General features: G+C 36.2%; 1 protein-coding gene across 2 annotated transcripts in view; it reads left to right on the forward strand.

Moving 5' to 3' along the window:
* Window positions 1-913: 913 nt before the first annotated feature.
* Window positions 914-20,816, forward strand: part of LOC148945432 (uncharacterized) — a 39,981-nt gene continuing 20,078 nt past the window's right edge. Inside the window, exons 1-4 of one of the 2 annotated variants that reach the window (XM_089098778.1) lie at window positions 914-2,096; window positions 3,678-3,779; window positions 5,583-5,646; window positions 11,705-11,869. In XM_089098778.1, the coding sequence (XP_088954904.1) occupies window positions 1,419-2,096; window positions 3,678-3,779; window positions 5,583-5,646; window positions 11,705-11,869 (1,009 nt within the window). In that variant the 5' untranslated portion in view covers window positions 914-1,418. The remainder of the gene's footprint in view (window positions 2,097-3,677; window positions 3,780-5,582; window positions 5,647-11,704; window positions 11,870-20,816) is intronic. The other variant, XM_089098777.1, reaches the window with a different exon arrangement.

Consider the following 20,816-nt stretch of genomic DNA (forward strand, 5'->3'; position numbering starts at 1 on the left):
TCTACTTGAAAACGTCACGAGCAGTTCAAGTAAAATATAATCAAAATATATCAATGTTTTCTGATCCTGCTACTAACAGGAACATTATCAAGAGTAATCTTCGTAACTTATTTGAAATATTGTGGATAATTAAGAGATAATGACCAATAAATACAATAACAATTTTGGTCACCTTTTTGGGAGGAGACCAATAACCACACTTGATAGACATAATTAAAAGATTAGTAGTTATGAGAAGTTTTTCAGATGCAGCTTTATGCTTCAGAGAGATTAAAACAGCATCATTTTTATAAATATTTAATGAGAATTCTAATTTAATTATTTTGAAAATCGGTAATCTGATTTGGGCAATATCTTTTGGGCAATAAAGGTTGCTCCTCAGAAATATCTAAGTATAGTTGGGGGGAAGATATTGTTTTCTTTCTTGGGCTTAGAATTGAGGGGTTTTGCAAGAGAAATGTTTTTACTTTTCTTGGCATTCCGAGAGAGAACTTCTTGAAAGTTATCCGTGGGTTTTTTTATGTTGGAAATAACATCATACAATGGGGAAATACCCTCAATTGTAGTATTAGCTCTAACAGTTAACATGGTTTCATTCAGGAAATCTGATGAGAAGAATCTGAAGGAATCAGATGCGGATTCAGAGACTGTTGATCCTGTTCTTGTTAAGGAGGGAAGGTTGTTCTTGATAGAGAGCGATAAGAAGATTGGAACGGACTTAATATTTCATATCCTATTCCTATAACCAGGTTTCCCCTCTCTGGCGGCTTCTTAGGCGGGCTCAAAAAACCTATATTTTGTGTTTTTTTTGGCTTTTTTGCTGGATTTCCAAATTCATCCAAAAGAAAATTATTTTTGCAAATGCCTAACAGCAACAGCGACAATTCAAAATATGGAAACATTGAAATATTGGGGAACTAAAATTGTATATTATCAGGTATAAAAGGCACCAGGAAATTAAAACACCAACGTGAGTAACTATAATACAACATCTTAGGGTCTATTTATTAGGAAAATAACAAACTATATATGGAAAAGTGTCTTTGACACTCAATTTGAGGCAATAATCCATAATTGAAATTTCACCATATCACATGGGTATGTTGATCAAAATGAACTAAAAATCTAGTTTGTAATGTAATCCATTGGACTTCATCAGCTACACCCCAGGATTTAACACAAAAGCAAAATTGTACACTGTTGATAGAAAAATCCTTGCAAATTAGGCTATGAAAGCATAGCCTATTGTTCAACATTTATAGAGACAAAATTATTAGCCTATCAAGCTAGGTATTTTTACGAATTATAATAGAATGTTAAAGCTTTGAAAGAAAAATATATGCACTAAGTTGCTCTTTAATTTCTAATTGTAGAGTACTTCCTAATGTCACCTTTAGTTCCTTGGCCCTAGGCCTATAATGCTGGTAATTTGGAATATTTATTTGTATATGTTGATCTATTTCAGCAAGGCTGTGCCATTCAACTATTTTGTCACTATTTTTGAAATGGAGCAAAAACAATTTTGTTTAAAGTGGGACAACTACCTGGATGTATTTCATGGAGCTTTGTTACCTCTATTAAACAGTGAACATTTCACAGACGTCACCCTGTCATGTGACAGTCAAAGCATAAAATGTCATAGAATTGTTCTCTCATCTTGTAGTTCCTACTTTGAAACACTGCTTCTAGAGATTTCACACCCTCATCCTATTATTATTCTAAAGGATGTGAAATTTCATGATCTGCTAGCTTTGGTGAATTTTATATATGCAGGTGAAGTGACTGTTCCACAAGCTCAAACTAGTTCATTAATAAAAGTGGCTGAAATGCTTAAAGTTAAAGGTCTTGCTTATCCCAACAAGACAGTTAACCAGACACAGAAGCCTAGCTATCTTTCTCAATGTACTCAAATGACACAACCTGCTGTAAAGAGATACAGAGTTGATACAACCTTTGAAGACAACTTCTTGGCTGAAGATTCTTTCAGAAATCTAGAACCCCCTGTAGCAGATACCTCAAATGATAAGTTGGTAAACTATCCTGCTGAAACTAGTTCCTCTGTTTATCAAACAGACATTTCTGCATGTAACCCACAGGTAAGTTTATTTTATTGAAGTTCACTTTATTCAAAGTCAAGCAGCTAAAGGAAGGATATGTTTCTAATTTTATTTCAATTTCAGGAAGAAACTAGCCTAGGTTGAAGTCTAAAGGTAATGTGATGTTTGTTTAATACCTTGATACTAGAAGCTCCATCCCCTTCTGAAAAATACGTTTGACTAGAAATGTGCTAACTCAACAGTTAAAAAGTACAATGCACAAAGTCTGATTTTTCCATTAAGATTTTGTTCTTTGATCTGACATTCCTTTTCCCCACATTTTGGTTTTGTTTAGTTCAAAGTGCCAATAGGCTGCCATTGTACTCCTCAATCTCTGACAGAACTGCTTCAACTTAATTTTTTTCTTTACCCCTAACAGACAGTGATAGAGGAGTTTAATAATATTTAAATTAAAGTCCTTAGACTACTTATTTGAATATAATGAACCTCTATATATTGAGAAATGATCTGAGATGTAAAATGTAAGTTTAGGGTCCTCACACATTAGATTTGAGCAAAGAAAATTCTTTCAATGTTTTTTCATCTCAAGATAAACTAATGGTTAATGGAAATAGGCATTGCCAAATATCTTTATACACAATCTGTTTAAACATTTTGAGGAAAACAAACAAATCCAGAACACTTTTTCAAAACAAATTCAAGGTAAAAAGACCTCCCTTCTTAGGCTTCTGATTTTTAAATTGAGCAAGCCTTGATAAGTTTGCAATGTTAACTCCTTTAGAGACTGTTTTCAGTTCACAAGTTTACTGTATGCTATAGTTCACAGTTGTGGCCTTTTTCCAGTCCTGTCAGAAATCTACCAGAAGATCTCTCTGCCACATAGGTTAAAATTTTAAGGAAACTATGTTTTCAGGTCACCGTTTCCCCTTGTTTATTTAAGAAGTGAATAGGGCCTTAAATGTTTCTTGTTTGCAAAGGCCCTGACCATGTGTAACATTTTTTGTTCTTTTTTATATTTTTGAAAGCATTCTAATTTCACACCCTTGAACATGCTAAGAGAAAGATCAGGCAAAATTTTCTATTCATTTCTTTGTGGGAGATGTGTCCTTGAAAATTTGCTCTAGTATATATCACATCATACATCAAGTGTTTCCCTGGAATAATGCTCTTCATCCACAGTAATCAATTTAAACAAGATATTCATATTATCTAATTTGTAGCCTAATAAAAACTACAGAGCTATAAGAATGTGTATGTATTCTTTTGACCAGGATTAAGTATGGTCTATTGAAAGTAACCTCAATTGTGTCATAATGTTTGATAAAATCATCTATCAGTTTGTAAACTGTCTACTTTGGATGGAATATTGAATATGGTCTAGGATGGATGATAGACTATCTATCAATAAGTAAAATGATACCCTTTTTGTACAATTCTGAAAAAAAATCTGACTATTCTATGTTAGCTTTGCCTCTCAATCAGACTATCTGTGCTTTACTTCAATTTGCCTTCTCTCTCAAGTTTTTCATCACAGTCCACCAAGTTGATTTTAATTCAAAATCAACAATGATGCTATCCTTTGATAACATTAATTTTTATTTGGATTGTTTTTTTTTTCAGCTAGTCAAAGATGAATTTGCTGTAGGTATTGACAAAGGGCAGGACAATAGTTCTAGTCAGTTTGAAGTTGATGGAGAATATTTTGATGATGGGAGTGAAAAAGTAAGCATTTGTTTTCTTTTATTGCTTTTTAGAGCTGCCTTAGTAAAAGGAAAAGTGGGCTTTATTTAGTTTTTTCCAGTCCAATGCATTTGTAACTAGTTGTAGGAACTTTGGAATTGCCTCATTTGATTGGGAATTGAAATTAAAAGTAACTGGCAACTTCTTGTGAATGCAGCTGCTTCTGCTTGCAACTTCAACTCCTTTGCATCTTCTTTCAACTGCAATTTCTTGTGATTATGACTACTTTTGACTGCACCTGCTACTACTTTCCATTGCAACAATGACTAATTGTAACTTTTACTACTTGCAGCTGCAGTTTCTTATGATTTTCAATATTTAGGTCTCTGCCCGAAATTACGAATTTGACTAATTTTAACTGTAGCTGCAATTACCTGCAGCTGCAACAGTTGCTAATTCGATTAAGACAGCAACTACTAATGACTGTGATTGAAACTGATTGTGACCAAGGCTGTGACTACTCATGACTGTGAGTGATGCTGTGTGCAACTGAGGCATTTGTTATTTCTACTCCAATTACTGTGCCCAAATATATTGAATAAGTCAAAAGAGTTTAAGTAAATCCTGGCTGTCAAACTCTTGCAGATGCAATTACTCAGGAATAGAATAGAGCTTTAAGTTGAAATTTTCAGGGAAAGTTTAGTGGGATGGATATACAACTAAATTAAAAGAAATTATGACACAACCAAATTGTCAAAAGGGTGTGTGTGCACTATCCTGGGAATAGCTAAGGGTATTACATTAGGACTTATAGAGCATGATGTTGGGGAGGGCAAACTAAATCAAAGGGTAATTTTTGCATTTGGGTAAGGGTAATTGTTATTTGAGTAAGCACAGTACTTTGATTTTTTTCAGGGGATAATAAGGAAGATATTAAACTAAATCAAATAGACTATATGCATCCAGATTGTTAAAAGGGCATGCATGCAATATCTCAGAAATAGTTAAGGGTATTAAGTTGAAGCTTTATGGGCATGTTGAAGAGGATAATCAATTAAATAAAAAAACACTGTGGGCAACCGAGTTGTCAAAAAGACTTATCAGAATATCTCAGAAACACACAAGTGTATTTTCTGGATGATGATGTTTTTCTCTTTTTTGTTGTAGATTTCCATGAAAACGTAAAACACCTAACTCTAGGTTATTCATCAAATAGTTTGTGCTAATGAACTGCAAGTAAGGAACAAATCGTGACAATAGTTTTAAGCGGATTGGCTCTCCCAATATTATTATTGTAAATTTTGTATTTCTTTTTGTTTTCTATGCAAGGTGTTGCTGTTGTCTTTGTACAAGTGAAAACTGTATGTTCATTTTTCTCTCAGCTTAAAACATGAAGTCTATAAACTACTTGAATATTCTTATTTTTATTAATATTTGGAATATTAATACTGATGATAATATTTACTAATGTTCTTATATATATTTCTTATCAGTCTATTTTTTATTCTTACTTTTTACCTCTTATTTTTAAAGCTAATAGGCTTATTCCAACCTTTGTGTAAGTGTGTTGGGCTCTTCAAATTGTTCAAATTGAAATTCCATGCATGTTCTTTTACTCTACTTAACCTAAAGTAGAATTTGTATATATGAAACTACATTTTGCCTTGTAGTTTTTGGGTTGTGGTTTTTTTTTTTTTTTTTTTTTAATAATATCAATTGAATTGAAATCTGTAACAACAGGATTGGCACTGATAGAAGATGTGTGGATACATGTTTGATATTCCAGTCTATCCCAACTCTAAAGATTTGTCCATATTTCCGTGTGTAATTTTTCTTTTTTTTAAGCTCATTGGGAATCAGATTTGGGAAAGAACAGAGAGAAAGCCAAACGCAAGCTTAAAATTTTCAGGTTAGTCTTTCCTTGTTTAATTAAAAAGTAAGGGGAAGCAATATATACTGTTCGTTCTTCCCTTTTTTTATTTATTTTGATTAGAATATAGGAAATAACAGCAATGACTTGCTTAAACAACTGTTGTAAAATTAACATAAGATAAAAGCCTGTTCAGTAAAATAGGTAAAATAAAATGAAATATGTAAAATAATTTACTCCCTAGGAAATATAAGGTACAATTGCTGTTTTAGAGTTGCTCTTTAGCAGTAAAATGATTTTTGCGGCCAGAATTTGAAAGTTCAGCAACTGAACTACATGCAGACTCGATTCCAACAATATTTGACATTAACTTTCGAACTTCTCAAGGAAGGAAGTTGATGGATATTCTAGCCATCAAATGAGGCCTCATAAGGGATAGTCCCAACTGTGTGAGGATTTGTTGGCGCTGGATCACTTTTTCTTGTCTTCTTGTTGGATTGACAAGTACTCGTGTGTTTACGCAAGCAATATCAAGCATTGCAAAGAAGATTGCAAGTGACCAGCTCTGACAGCGATGGCTGGTAGTGTAGTTGGCACATTTTTGATCTAAACTGTCAGTGCCAGTTTTATTTGCGTTGTAAAATTCGACTAGGGTAAAGGTGCTGATGATTCGACAGTTTTTGTAAAAAAAACAAAAAAAAACACTTTTTCTACTCTAGAAGGCTTAATTTAAAGACGTTTGGTTTGAAAAGGGTTTCAGTATGTAGAAAAAATCTCCACAAACCTAACTGTTTGATTAGAAGTTTGACGTTTTATCAGAAAAGGGTATAAAACTCTATTTTCTTAAATTGGAGCGTTTTTGCCTACAAATTTGACAGAACAAAAATGTTACCTGTTTTCTACGTAAGTCGGAACCCAATTCGATACGTGTTGAAATACTTGGGAAATACTTGTCGACGGATCCTGGTGGATTCGACATGCCTATTCTTTTTACTTTATTTCTTCGTTTCTCTTCAACTTTTTTAAATGTGTAAATGTATAAAATACTATTCACATAGTGGAAGCTAAAACTTTAAAAAATGTGCCTCAAGTACAGGGACACAATTGGATAATCATAGGGAGTGTAATTGTGTGACCTAGGTCTCTATAATATAATATGTTATATAATAGTGTGATATAGGTCTCATTATAAACGCTATCTGGAATGGCCCACTTTCTCTCAGCTTTAATGGTCCAGCAAAAATTTCTTTGTTGTTCACAGTTAAAGTGTTGTCAACATTTGGCCATTTCAAAATTAATCTTCCAGTTTAATCCACTTTAAAAAACTTTTAGTTTTGACTATCCTTTGTCTGGAAAGTCTAGAATTCTTGAAATATGCATGTTCTACTTAAAATTAACATTTTTCAATAGCATGTTTTAAGTGACATGCATCCTCATGTTTCATGAGGAATTTAACATATTTCATTAGAATTTTTGGTGGGATTGGGTGGGATAGGGATTCTACTCCAATTAGGGAAGGGCTCAGAGAGAATATTTTGTATTTTACTGCTTGGGATCTATTTGACAGAAAACATGAATAAAATTTACTAAGAGAGGGTGTAGTTCAAATTTAGTCAGTGATAAATGAATAAGGGTACCGTGATCAACCAAGTCAAACGCTTCAAAATATGAACATAGCACGAGATCAGGCGGCAGCTCCTCAGATTATGGAAAAATCTAGCATCAAATCAGTAAAACTACGATTAAAAAAACTTTTTTTTAATATTTTTTTCTTGTAAAATATTATTACAAATAATAATCAAATCAAAATCTCTTTTTGTTGAGAAAGTAGCCGTAAATTTGACAACTATATTTTCGTCAGAGGATCCTTGAATTTCAATACCAATCGTTTCTCATCTGTTTTACATGTTCAGTGAAGTTTTGACAGAGTCACCTATATATGGACAGGGCCTGTTGCTGTCTGTAGAAAATTTCGACAAGGTTACTACAAGAAATTCTGAAAAGAAATGAATCTCATAATAGAAGGCAATATATGCATTTGAATTCGGCTGAAGGAACATAGTTAGTCGTTCTGGTATTCCACTACATCAGACAAGAATATTCAACACTTGGAACATCGTTTCGTCAATATAATATTAGCTGCCGTATTAATTTAATTTCATTAAGAAAAAGTCATTAAGGCTACATTTTAGAGAAGATCAGATGTATCTTGATGCATTGGTGCTGATCCTAACTTTTTTTTGCCCAAAAATAACCAAGTAATGATAGTTTGACCATTACATAGCTAAAAAATTGTTGGGAGCTTATTTTTTGTCGAAAACGGGAAACTAATTGAATAGAATATTCTTTTCTTATCTGGGTGTATCGGATATATTGTCCACGTTTTGCATTGTCAAAATATAATGAAGACTTCTAGAGATGGTGCTTCAAGTCATGACTAAGCAGAGTTACCCTGTTTTGTAGGAAAATTTCGACAGTGGTTCCAAAATTATACGGTCGAATCATCAGTGCCTTTACCCTATCTTCGACTTGCCTGAATTTGCATCTATCGTGTTTGTGTTGTGCATTAAAGAGATCAAAGCTACTGCTATGCTCTTCTTAGGCACATGCGATAAAATAGTCTTCTTTTGAGCAAAGCCCAAGATTGAGGAACCAGGCTCACGATCCTTGTGTGGAAAAAACGCTGCTGGTAGCTCGTGCTTGTTTTTCCTGAGAGTTCCAACGTAGGTAGCATTCTTTCTGTTCAGCTCGTCAACCAACTGAATCGAGAAGTACCAGTTGTTTGCGGTTATGTTACTGTTTTTATTCCAGACCGGCACAGCCAGAGTCAAAGTGGTGCGGGTAGGAATGGACATCGTTTGTGTGCCTACCATCTCGGTGGTTTTGCCACAATATATAAAGACATTGGATATGTAGTAGGTGCGGGCATCAGTCACACACTGTATTTTCAGTCCGTACTTGGCTGGCATGAAAGAAATGTACATTCTGAACACACATCTACCCCTGAAGGGAACGAGCAATTTGTTGACTGTCAAATATTCAGACGGGGTGAAGTTCTTGCATTATTCTGTAATCAAAGCACTAAACAGATATCGGATAGGAGCTAAACGATCTAGACGTTTTCGATTCTAAAAATCATCAAAGCGCAAGCAACCTTTGATAAACAGAAACCTTTTGACACTCATGGTTGCTCTAAATATATCTCGGCTGTTCCCGTCAGCTGCAAAGAGACTTTAAGTATCTTCTCCTCCGGATTTGAACAATCTGGCTAGGTATAGCAGACCGATAAAGGCTCTCATTTCGATGTAGTCTGCAGACTTTGTAAGAAAAATCTTTTCCTGTTGACTGAGCTTGTACTTGGCTCGGCAGAGCTCAATCTTTTCGTGGGTATGTTTCACAATTTCCTCGACCTTTTCCTTAGTGAACGGGTTGTTCCAGGCTTCTTCCGGGGACAGTTCCCGTCCTACCCTGGATGACCCTCGAACGCCTGGTAGTTGTGATACTATATTGGAAGAGCGAGTATGTAAAGATGGCGGTGGCTGCTTAAACCATTATGTTTTACCGTCTCTACCGATAAACACATCCACGGGCTTCTTCCGCCACCTTGCGAGAGGAACTTCATCTTCCTCTAACGTACTGGAGGTCTGGGGTTCCTGTGTATCTAAAGAACTATTTTGATGGCCTTCTGTGTCATCCACTTCGTCAGTTTCGCATTCTATGACAACATCATCGACGTCATCTTCAAACTGAAAATCAGGATCCCTATTGTGACCTTCATTTTAATCTAAAGATCTTCTTCTCTTTCAAGAAGATCCATGACTTCTTCCTCAGTTAGTTTCTTGTGGCTACTCAACTTGACTTCCTAGAAAAGTAAGGAATGAAAGGGAAAGGCAAAGGAGGATAGAAATATTCAACTTCTTGGCAAGAAATATCTTTGGAACATTAAAAACGATAAAATACTACTAAAAAGATTGCAAGACCGTCAGTATTGGTATTGATAAAGGATGGTAGTTGTGCAAACTATAGTCTCCCATTCGAACGTTAGCCATTCTGAGTCTCTAACAACCGTTTTTCAAAATATTTGACCCTGACAGTTTTAAGTTTTGTTTTGTTAGCAAGTGGTCGGATGGGGTAAAAAAGTACCCCAGACCCCCTAACCTCCTTTCTGGATGGACGCAGTAGATCGACTGACCCACAAAGATTCTCCGTGGGCTGTTAGAAGATTACACGGAACCACGATGGCCTAGCCCCAGGGGCAATTGAGAAATATCAAAAACAAAAGTACATGGGGTAATTTTTTACCCTACCTGACCAGTTAAGGGTTAAAGAAAACTGACCTGTTTCTCCGGATGCTTGAATTTATTCAGGCTTATCTTAGTTTTGACAATATTTTTTTTGCAAAAATTCTTTTTAGCTGAGGGGTGGGGAGCGGGGTCTGAAGGGGGTAGTTGCTCCCCCCCCCCTCGATAATCTACTGTATCAAGTATTGACACGTCTTAAGCTTAAGATGAAAAAATAGTGGTTTAATTTTAACTGTGAAGATCCACACCTGTTTCCAATATTTGTTTCTGTCTTATTTTATCTAGATATTTTTCAAGATATAGATCTAGATAGAGTATGTCTAGATATAGATTGACAATTAGTTCTAATACCTTGGTTTAGTTTTGATTTATCCCGGTATTCTTTAAATACCATGTTCTAGATATCCTCCAACTAATGGTAAGGGTCATTGCTTCCTCTCCTAAATGCATAATTCTTAATTCAGTCATTATCGAATATCTGAGATAGCCTTAGAAGGGAGTGCTATGAAATAATTTTATTTCAATTTGGTTACTTAATGTGTGATAACAGCAATTTGTCCGAGAGTTTTATCGTGAACAGAGCAACTAGAACACAAAAACATTATGTTGCAGCATGAAAAGTATTAATACCTTGGTGGTAATTCATCTTCTTATATGTTCCTGTTTCAGGGTCATAAGGTTCTGCCATTTTGCCAAATATTGGTCTAAAGAAATAGATTTTAGTCAACCAAACTGCACTCTTGACTGTTTTGCTCTGCTGTCAAATTTATGCTTTGAGGTTGTTACATGGGAAGAATGTTTGAAATAATCGTTCTGAATGTTTAGATTAATCCAAAAGAGGGTTTTGGAAAAGTTTTTCAAGGAAAAATTAAGAGCCATAATTTATAACCAGTGAAAATAATGTCTGATAATACCACCAACTTGAAACGAACATAAGCTATTATCAATGAGAGGCCAGAACAACGAAAAATTAAAATAATCAATTCGATAAATCTCGATGATAACAGATAATGCTATGATAAAAAATAGATCCTATAACGAACAGGATGTATGTGAAATGACAAGGAAAGATGGTATACCAACAGACCAGAACCATTCTGAGAATGTTCTGCCATAATTACGTTGCAATCACGTGCTTTTTATTTTGTTATCCTTTTAGTATTGTCACAAAATCATCCTCATAAAATAAATCTTCATTAACATCCATTCATTAACATCCAATTTTATCAATTACCTACACTTCAAACCTCCTTAACTCGTATTTTAATGCTTTCCAATTTCCCAAAATTTCTCTTATTTTCAAATGGTATATCACTCAAATAATTCTTGTGCAAATTCCTCCTTTCCATCAAGCCTAAAATATTTACACGAATATTCCTACCTGTGTTGTCAATTTTCCTCTTTCTAAATTTGTTCTAAATTCATGAAAATCGCTAGTTTTAACTAGGCCAACGAGAAATTATTAGAATAAACGCACTTGTTAAAATAAATTGATCTAGAAAAGGCCGAGAGATCTGGCTGAGTTCCACCAGTAGTTTTTGCAGTCTTGAGAATCAAGAAAGTGTTTTTAGATGCCTTTCTGTCATGTTCCACTAGAAAATCACATGTCTAATTTACAATTACATTAAATCTAATTTAATATCTAAATGTTGTTTTCGATTTTTTTGCTATTAAGTTATCTTTTTTCATTTTTGAAGTACCCATGTAATGAATATTTTTGTTCTTTATAATTTTAAATGACAGAAGGGTTACTTTTGTGAGGGTTTTAATGTTAATTGATTTTCAATTTTCTTTAGAAGTTGAAGAACCATTCCCAGATTTTAGTGAAGATATTTTTGGAAGGAAATATCCTATTTTATCACCCAAACAGGAAGATGTTCCTTTGGTGGTTTCTCCAGGCGTATCTGAACAGCTTAATCGAAATTTCAAGCCTTCTGAGCTTGAATCAAATATTCGTGAAAGTGAGTTTTCTAGCAATATTTTTTTCTTATTATTCAGTCCAGAGCCCATCTGACTTGCCCCGAAAACGCACCAGAAAATGGTGGAAATTTCTTATTTCCACTCTAAATGTATATTGCGAGGGTACTGTTGGGCATTTTCAAGGCAGAGAAATGTATAATTTGGGCACCATGGGCATCAAAACGAAATTGTATTTTCCCTCATCTTAGATTTATTCATTCCTCAAAAAGGTGATTTTTAATGATTATTATTTTAGTTGTTATTAAAGCATTAAGATCATTTTGATCGTGCAAAATCTCTCCTTAATTGCCACACTGAATCTCAGAGTCAAAAATGCAAAAATTCTCCTTTTTACACTGAAAACTTTTCCTGAAAGTTTCAACTTAATGCTCTATCCTATTCTTGGGATATTGAATATATGCCATTCTGAGAGTATAAACTAACTTCCTTTGATTTAGCTCAGTTGTAGAAGTAGTAGTATTCGTTAAATCCCTGAAAGTTTCACCTTAATACCGTAAACCATTGATGAGAGGACATTGCTGCATTCCTACGTAATACCATTGACTTTACCTTGGATATTACGCGGATGCCCTTTTTACGAAGTGGATGAACCTAAACTATTTTGATTTAGTTCAATAGTAGTAGCAATATTAGTAGTTGTTTCCTTGACAGTATCAATTTAATACCATATGCTGTTTCTAAAATGTTGCTGATGCGCCCATTTTATCAATTTGCATGCACATATTGATTCTTTATTCTTTTCTTTATTTTTCTAAGCTTTTACTTATATACCCATAGCCTTTTTCAAAACCGAGGATAAAACACGCCTCCTTTCGAAATAATAAATTTAAAAAAACTCCCCGAAAAAGAAATTTTTCAAAGAAAAGTAAAGGCCATTTTAAGCTTAAGATCAGCAGATACAAATACCTGTTAAAATCCAAACTTAAAACGACCAGAAATTACTATTAAAGAATAAGTGAACCGCAAAAAGAACAGTAATTAAATAAAGAATCAATGCAAACAAAGAAACAATAGATACTAATATAAACGAATAAATAAATCTTAAAACGACCGAAACGTAAATTGAATATGCAAATCAAGCTTGAAACAAAAAAAAAATTCACTACAAACAAGAGTTTGAGTATTGCCTCCTTCTCTCACTGTAAAAGTCTAAGACATACTGTGTCATGGCGCTTTACTGAAAACGAATTGTATTACAAATATTTTCTTTTGTACTTAATATTGAAAATAAATATCAAAATTACAGTAAACTTTGAACTGATGATCTTTCAGCAATTAATATCATTATACATCAAATATTCAGTTTAATTTATTAGTCCTTTCTAAAATTGTTCAAGACCCCTAAAGTTGTCCCCTTCCTTAACTTTAAAATCCTAAAGACTACTGTGTCATTGGCGCTTTACTGAAAGTGAATTATATTCCAAATATTTTTCTTTTCCAGTTCTTACAGCATTGAAAACGAAAATAAGATTACAGTGAAATAAAATTTCGAACTGATGGATCTTTAAACAATTTAATATCATTATATATCAAATATTCAATTTGATTTCGTTTAGACTTTCCAAGACTCTTCAAGACACATAGTTTTCAGTAAAGCGCCAATGACGCAGTATGTTTTAGACTTTTAAAGTGAGAAAATGAGGCGATACCCAAACTCTTGTTTGTAGAGATTTTTGTTCGTTTCAAGCTTGATTAGCATGTTCAATTTAAGTATCACTCGTTTTAAGGTTTTTTTATTCATTTACTTTAGTATCTATTGTATGTTTGTTTGCATTGATTCTTTATTTAATTTTTATTCGTTTTGGGTTTCATTTATACTTCAATAGCAAAATATTTTTTTCGTTTTAAGCTTGATTTGCGTATTCAATTTAAGCATTACTTGCTTTAAGATCTATTTGTTCATTTATATTATTACTCGTTGTATGTTTTTCTTGCTATGATTGTTTATTTGATTTCTCTTCGTTTTGGGTTTCATTCATTCTTTGATAGTAATTTCTGGTCGTTTTGAGTTTGAATTTTAACAGGTATTTGTATCTGCTTATCTTAAGTTTAAAATGACCTTTACTTTTCTTTAAAAAACTTCATTTTCGGAAAGTTTTTTTTTTAATTAACTTTTGTTCGTTTATTTATTGCAAAAAGTTTAAAGTTTTTCAAAATACCCTATTTCAAAATCAAACTTTATCTTTCAAAATCAAATGTTCATAAAAGTATCAAAGTAAAAAAATGTGTTTGTGTCCACCTCGGGAGTTTTTATGAGCTGATGTTTGAACTCTTTTTAACAAAATGGCTATCATCAAAATTTTTATCGGATGATTTAGGGGAAAAAAGGACGTGGGAGGCTTATTGCCCTTCGATCTCTTTTGACTCTTTAATTGTGAACTAGAACTTTCCATTTTCAATCAAATGAGCTCTCTCTGAAGTTTATACGAGCATCCCTTCTATAAGAACCATGTATGAACCCAGGGAATAACTTACGCCTAACCATGGGCCCTTGGGGGTTTTGTCGACCCTGGAGTTTTATTTTCTGATGTTTGAAAATATTTTTGACAAAATGGCTGTCTCAAAATTTTTATCGGATGGGTTTGGGGAAGAAAAGGGCGTGGAAGGGGGAGGGGCTAGTTGCCCTCTGATCTCTTCTGACTCTGAGAAAGCGAACTAGAACTTTTAATTTCAAATCAAATGAGCCCTCACTGAAGTTTTACGAGCATCCCTTTCATAAGAACCATATACGGCCCCCGGACATTACTTACAACGCCTGCCCCCTGGGCCCTGGGGGGTTTTGTTGACACCCGAGTTTTTGTTATCTGACCTTTGAACTATTTTAAAAAAAATGGCCATCTCAAAGTCTGTATCGGATGGATTTGCGGAAAAAAGGACGTGGGGTGAGGCTAGCTGCCCTCCGATCTCTTTTGACTCTTAAAAATTCAACCAGAACTTTCAATTTCAATTCAAATAAACGCTCTCCGAAGTTTATACGAGAATCCTTTCCATAAGAACCATATATGCCACAATGGCACAACTTGCAGCGCCTGCTCTTGGGCCCTGGGGGTTGTGTTGACACCGGAGTTTTGTTATCTTACCTTTGAACTATTCTTTAAAAAAAATTGCTATATAAACATTTTTATTTGGTGTATTTGGGGGGAAAGATGTGTGGGGGGATAGTTGCCCTCTGATCTCTTTTGACTTTTAAAAACTAAACTAGAACTTTCAATTTCTAATTAAAGGAACCCTCTCTGAGATTTATACGAGCGTCTCTTCCATAACAGCTATATAGACCCGCCAGAAATAACTTACAGGACCTAACCCAAGCCCTGAAGGATTGTTTCGATCGTGGAGTTTTCATAATATGATCTTTGAACCATTTGGAAAAAAAGGTTCTCACAAAGTTCTTATCGGATGGGTTTGAGGAAAATAGAGGTGTGGGGGGGGGGCTAGTTGCCCTCTTCGGCTCTTAAAAACAGGGTTTTGACTCGCCTATAAATTCCAATAAGTTCCTATATTTTAATGCACTCCTGTAAAATGCCTATATTTTGGTTAAAATCCTATTATTCCTATATTTTCGGCGAAAGATCACCAAGAACATTGCTCATTATTTGCAATTTCACTACTCGTTAAGTAAGCCAAGATGTGCTTTTCTTTGCTTTTGACTCTGCTTCTAGACTGTGCTGTCTTTCGGTGTAGATCGATAAGTAATTACAACTGTTGAGCTGTTTGAACTTAACTAATGCTTTGTGTTGGGATTAGTAAGCTGCTTCTGCCTGGGCTATGCTGTTGTGTTGACTTAGTAGCCTATGTTTTGTTTTTTGTTATGTTGGGCCTGTCCGAAATGAGCGAAGATCAGTATATAGGCTAGCTGTCTCTGCTTAATGAGACTGTGAGTTCTTGTGACTTATGTGTTTCCTGGCTGAACGCTATAAAAAGCTGATGCGAATACGGCCCAGTTTCGGACATATCCACGTTTTTTTCTTTTTATGGCCTTTTAATCGCGGGATGCAATTTTGTAGGTGATGCTTGGTAATTAAATATGAAGCCCACCAAGTTCAATAGTTCATGGCTTGCTAAGACGGATTGCAGCGGTAGAAAGATTGGCGAATGGTGTAAGACTGGAAACGACCAGTACTCGTTCTTTTGCAAACTCGGCTTGAAAAATTTTGGTTGCACAGCTGGGGTTGCTCAGCTAAACCAACATGTGCGATCTGCAGAACACAAAGCCGCAGTTACTGCTCAACTACATCCACTTCAGCTTCAGTTCCATGTCTGCTAACTCTTCAGACCATATTGTCGCAACCTTCCATGTGATGTTACCCGTTAAGATCCCCGACGGAATGTCCCTATTTGCGAAGAAACTCACGTATCGGATCACCGGTGCGCTGCATCCTTACTGTAAGCAAATGCTTGTGAAGGACATTCAGTCATATTTTGTACTAGAATATGAAGAGACAACCAACAACGCTGGTATGAAAGAGTTACAGATACGTGTTCGACATTGGTCCTCATACGGAAACGAAATCCAGAGCAGACATTTATGCACAAGTTTTATGGGCCACGTGACAAGTGATGACCTGTATAGGAAGATTATGTCAGCCATTGAGCAGAATCAGCTGCCACTTGAAAAACTGATCACGCTTGGAAGTGATGGGCCAAACGTCAACTAAAGCGTTTGGAACAAGTTCAATGCCAAAAAAAAGAAAGTGACGGGAAAGGGAATGTTGAACATTGGTACTTGCAGCATCCATATAATTCATAACGCTTTCTTGAAAGGTCTTCAGGTGTTCGGAGTAGAAAGTTTCGACTTCGTTATTCTTGTGCATTCATTTTTGACGGCTGGCCTGCACGTTGTGAAGACTATCGAAAGTGCCAAAAGAAAGTGGGAGTGCCAGAGAATGCTTTCATGAAGCATGTCCCAAGCCGCTGGCTGACGATCGGACGTGCCCTCGCTAGAATCATACAGCAGTGGCCGGCAATCTTAGAGTACTTCCTGAACTTCTTGCCGAGAGAGAAAAACCTGAAGAATCTTCTGTCCACTCCCAAATTTCTGAAGATTGTGGCTTATATCAAAAGTGCGACGATGAAGGCCCAACTCGAATTTTGTTCTAGCCTCAGCAGAACTGTTCATGAGTTTCACCCAACTGTTCCAGAAAGAAGAGCCTCTCATTCATGTTCTGCACTCAGAGATCAAAAGACTAGTTGTGACGCTTTGCGGACGGGTCTTTACTCCAGATTTTGTGACCGAGACTGAAAATTTCTCACCAGAAATGTTGAACCTTGCTGAAAAATTTGCAGAAAAGCCCATAGTTTCAGAAAATGTGGAACGAGCTTTCGGTGAGAAAGCAACACTGAAAGACAAGGCCATTTTCTATGTCAATGTGCGAAAACATTTTATTGCGGGTATTCGACTTATTTTGAACAAATGTCCTCTGAAAAAGGATGGTTTTCTAGAGGCTTTACGCTGTTTGAGTCCGATCAACATGAAAAATTCAAGAAGCATTTCAGACAAAGCCGTTGTGGCACGCGGGATTGTGATTGGAGTAAGCTCAGACGTCGCCCAGGCTGAGTGGCTGCTTTTGCGAACGGAAACTGGACCCCGTGAGGACATTACTCGGATCAATCATTTTTGGAGCCATTATTTTGGACTGGTAAATGAGCGTGGGGACAGCAAGTACCCGGAACTTACCAAGCTTATCAAAGCGGTACTGGCGTTGTCGCATGGCAGCGCAGATGTTGAGCGTGGGTTCTCGCGTTCTGGTAGGATTCTCAGTGAAGACCAGGCCTTGATGTTTGAACGTGTTCTGGATGCGAGACTCATGGTATATAACCTGTTGAGGTTTTATGGAGGAAAACCAGAACGGGTTTGTTATTACAAAAGATCTGTTGAATCTTGCACGTCCCGCAAGGTCTCGGTATTGGATGAAAAGAAGAAAGAAGAGCTATCCGAGAAGGAGAAAGCAGCTTTCGAAGAGGACAGCAAGAGGAAGTTGAAGGAGGTCCACGACAAAAAGAAAGAAATCGATGACCGGGAAAGCGAAAGGAAAAAACTTAGAGCATCAAAGCAAGAAAAGAGAGCGGTAGTAGATACTCTACTTCAGGAAGCGAAAAACAGAAGAAAGAAGGCTGACAAGTCCAAGAGTTCCATAGACATTGCCCTAACTGTTTTTTGCTCGAAGGAGCTGTGAAGTCCAGAACAAGTGAAAGAGAGCAGATGGTGGAATCTGCAAGAATGGAACAGTCTCTTGCAAAGAGAAAAACTGACCTTATATCGAAATTGATGCCCAAGAAGCAGCAAGAGTGATTCCAAATATTTTACCTGTATCAGTCAATCGTTGGCACAGTATGTGTATCTGATTTTTTACTGTTTTTTACTATTTGTACAGTTTGTATTTGAAATAAAAAAAATAAATAAATAAATGCAAAAACTCGGGAAATGACGAATTTATGTGACCAGGCATCCCACGCCATCTACCACAGATCTGATCCCGAGGACTTCCGAATCCTATATTTGGCCTATATTTGGGCCCGGGAAATCCTATAAAAATAGGAAAGAGCCTATAATTTGAAACGAACCGACCTGTCCGAACCCTGTAAAAAGTGAAAGAAAACTTACAATTTCCAATCAAATGAGCCCTCTCCGAAGTTTATACGAGCATCCCTTCCATAAGAACCATATACATCCCCAGAGCATTACTTACAACGCCTGCCCCCCGGCCCTGGGGGGCTGTGTCGATACAGGAGTTTTTCTTATCTGACCTTTGAACTATTTTTAACGAAATGGCTATCTCAAAATTTTTATTGGATGGGTTTTGAGAAAAAGGGTGTGTGTGAGGGGGGACTAATTGCCCTTGGATATCTTTAGACCCTTAAAAAGTGAACTAGAACTTTCAATCTTCAATCAAACGAGCCCTCTCTTAAGTTTATAGGAGCATCCCTTTCATAAGAACCATATACGCCCCCAGGAAATAACTTACAACGCTTGCTCCCCGGGCCCTGGGGGAATGAGTCAACACCGGAGTTTTTGTTATCTAATTTTTGAACAATTTTTAAAAAATGGCAATCTCAAAATTTGTTGTGGATGGGGTTGTAGAAAAAGGGGTGGGGGGGGGGGCTATTTGCCCTTCAATCTCATGAGTCTTAAAAAGTAAACTAGAACTTTCAATTTCCAATCAAATGAGCCCTCTATGAAGTTTATACGAGCATCCCTTTCATAAGAACCATACATGCCTTGAGGACATAACTTAGAACGCCTTCCCCTAGGCCCTGGGGGGTGTATTAATACCGGAGGTTTTCTTATCTGAAAACAAAATGTCTATTTGTTTAACTGTTTTTAACAAAATGTCTATCTCACCTAACTCTAACTTCCATTTTCCAATCAAACAAGCCTTCTGAAGTTTATACGAGCATCCCTTTCATCAAAACCATATAGGCCCCAGGGTATAACTTACAACACCCGTCCCTGAGCCCTAGGGCGTTGTGTCAACACCTGAGTTTGGTTATCCGACTTTAGAACAATTTGTAACAAAATAGCTATCTCAAAATTTTTATCGGGTGCATTTGGGGGAAAAGGAGCGTGGGGGGCTAGTTTCCCTCCAGTCTTTTTTGACTCACAAAAACTGAACTAGAACTTTCTATTTACAATCAAATGAGCCCTGTCTGAAGTTTTTACGAGCATCCCTTCCATAAGAACCATATAGTCCCCCAGGGCATAACTTACAACGCCTGCCCTCGGACTCTTGGAGGCTGTGTTGACCTCAGAGTTTTCTTTATTTGGTCTTTGAACTTTTTTTAAAAAAAATCGCTTTCTCGAAATTTTAATCGGATGCATTTCGGGAAAAAAGAGTGTTTGGGGGGGGGGGACTAGTTGCCCTTCAATCTCTTTTGACTCTCAAAAACTGAACTAGAACTTCCAATTTACAATCAAATGAGCCTTCTCTGAATTTTACACGAGCATCCCTTCCATAAGAACCAAATATGTCCCAGGGCATAAATTACAACTTCTGTCCTTGGGCCCTGGGTGGCTGTGTTGACCCCGGAGTTTTTTTATATGGTCTTTGGACTATTTTAAAAAATGGCTATATCAAAGTTTTCATCAGATGAGTTTGAGGGAAAAAGAGCGTGGAGGAGGGTGGTGGCTAGGTGTCTTCCGATCTCTTTTGACTCTTAAAAAGTGAACTAGAACTTTCAGTTCCCAATCAAATAAGCCCTCTTTGAAGTTTATACGAGCATCCCTTTCATAAGAACCATATATGCCCCTAGGGTATAACTTACAACGCCAGCCCCTGGGCCCTGGGGGGTTGTGTCGACACCGGAGTTTTGTTATATGATCTTTGAACTATTATTAAAAAAATGACTATCTCAAAATTTTATCGGTTGCGTTTGGGAAAAAAATTGTGTGGGGGGGGGGCTGGTCGCCCTCCGATATCTTTTGACTCTTAAAAAGTGAACTAAAAATTTCAATTTCCAATCAAATGAGCCATCTGAAGCTTATACGAGCATTGCTTTCATAAGAACCATATATGCTCCCAGGGTATAACTTACAACGCCTGCCCCTTGGCCCTTGGGGGTTGTGTTGACTCCGAAGTTTCTATAATGTGATCATTGAACTATTTTTAATAAAATGGCTATCGCAAAATTTTTATTGGATGCATTTTGGAAAAATAGGTTGTTGGTGGGGGGGGGGGCTGGTTACCCTCCGATATTTTTTACTCTTAAAAAGTGAACTAGAACTTTCAATTTCTAATGAAATGAGCCCTCTCTGAAGTTTATACGAGCATTCCATCCATAAGAACCATATATGCCACAATGACACAACTTGCAGCGCCTGCCCTTGGGCCCTGGGGGTTTTGTTGACACCGGAGTTTTGTTATCTTACCTTTGAACTATTTTTAAAAAAAATGGCTATATAAAAATTTTATCGGGTGCATTTGGGGGAAAATA

Source organism: Artemia sp. Qi Xiang Cuo, chromosome 13 (assembly GCF_049724085.1).
Source record: "Artemia sp. Qi Xiang Cuo chromosome 13, ASM4972408v1, whole genome shotgun sequence".
Lineage (NCBI taxonomy): Eukaryota > Metazoa > Arthropoda > Branchiopoda > Anostraca > Artemiidae > Artemia > Artemia sp. Qi Xiang Cuo.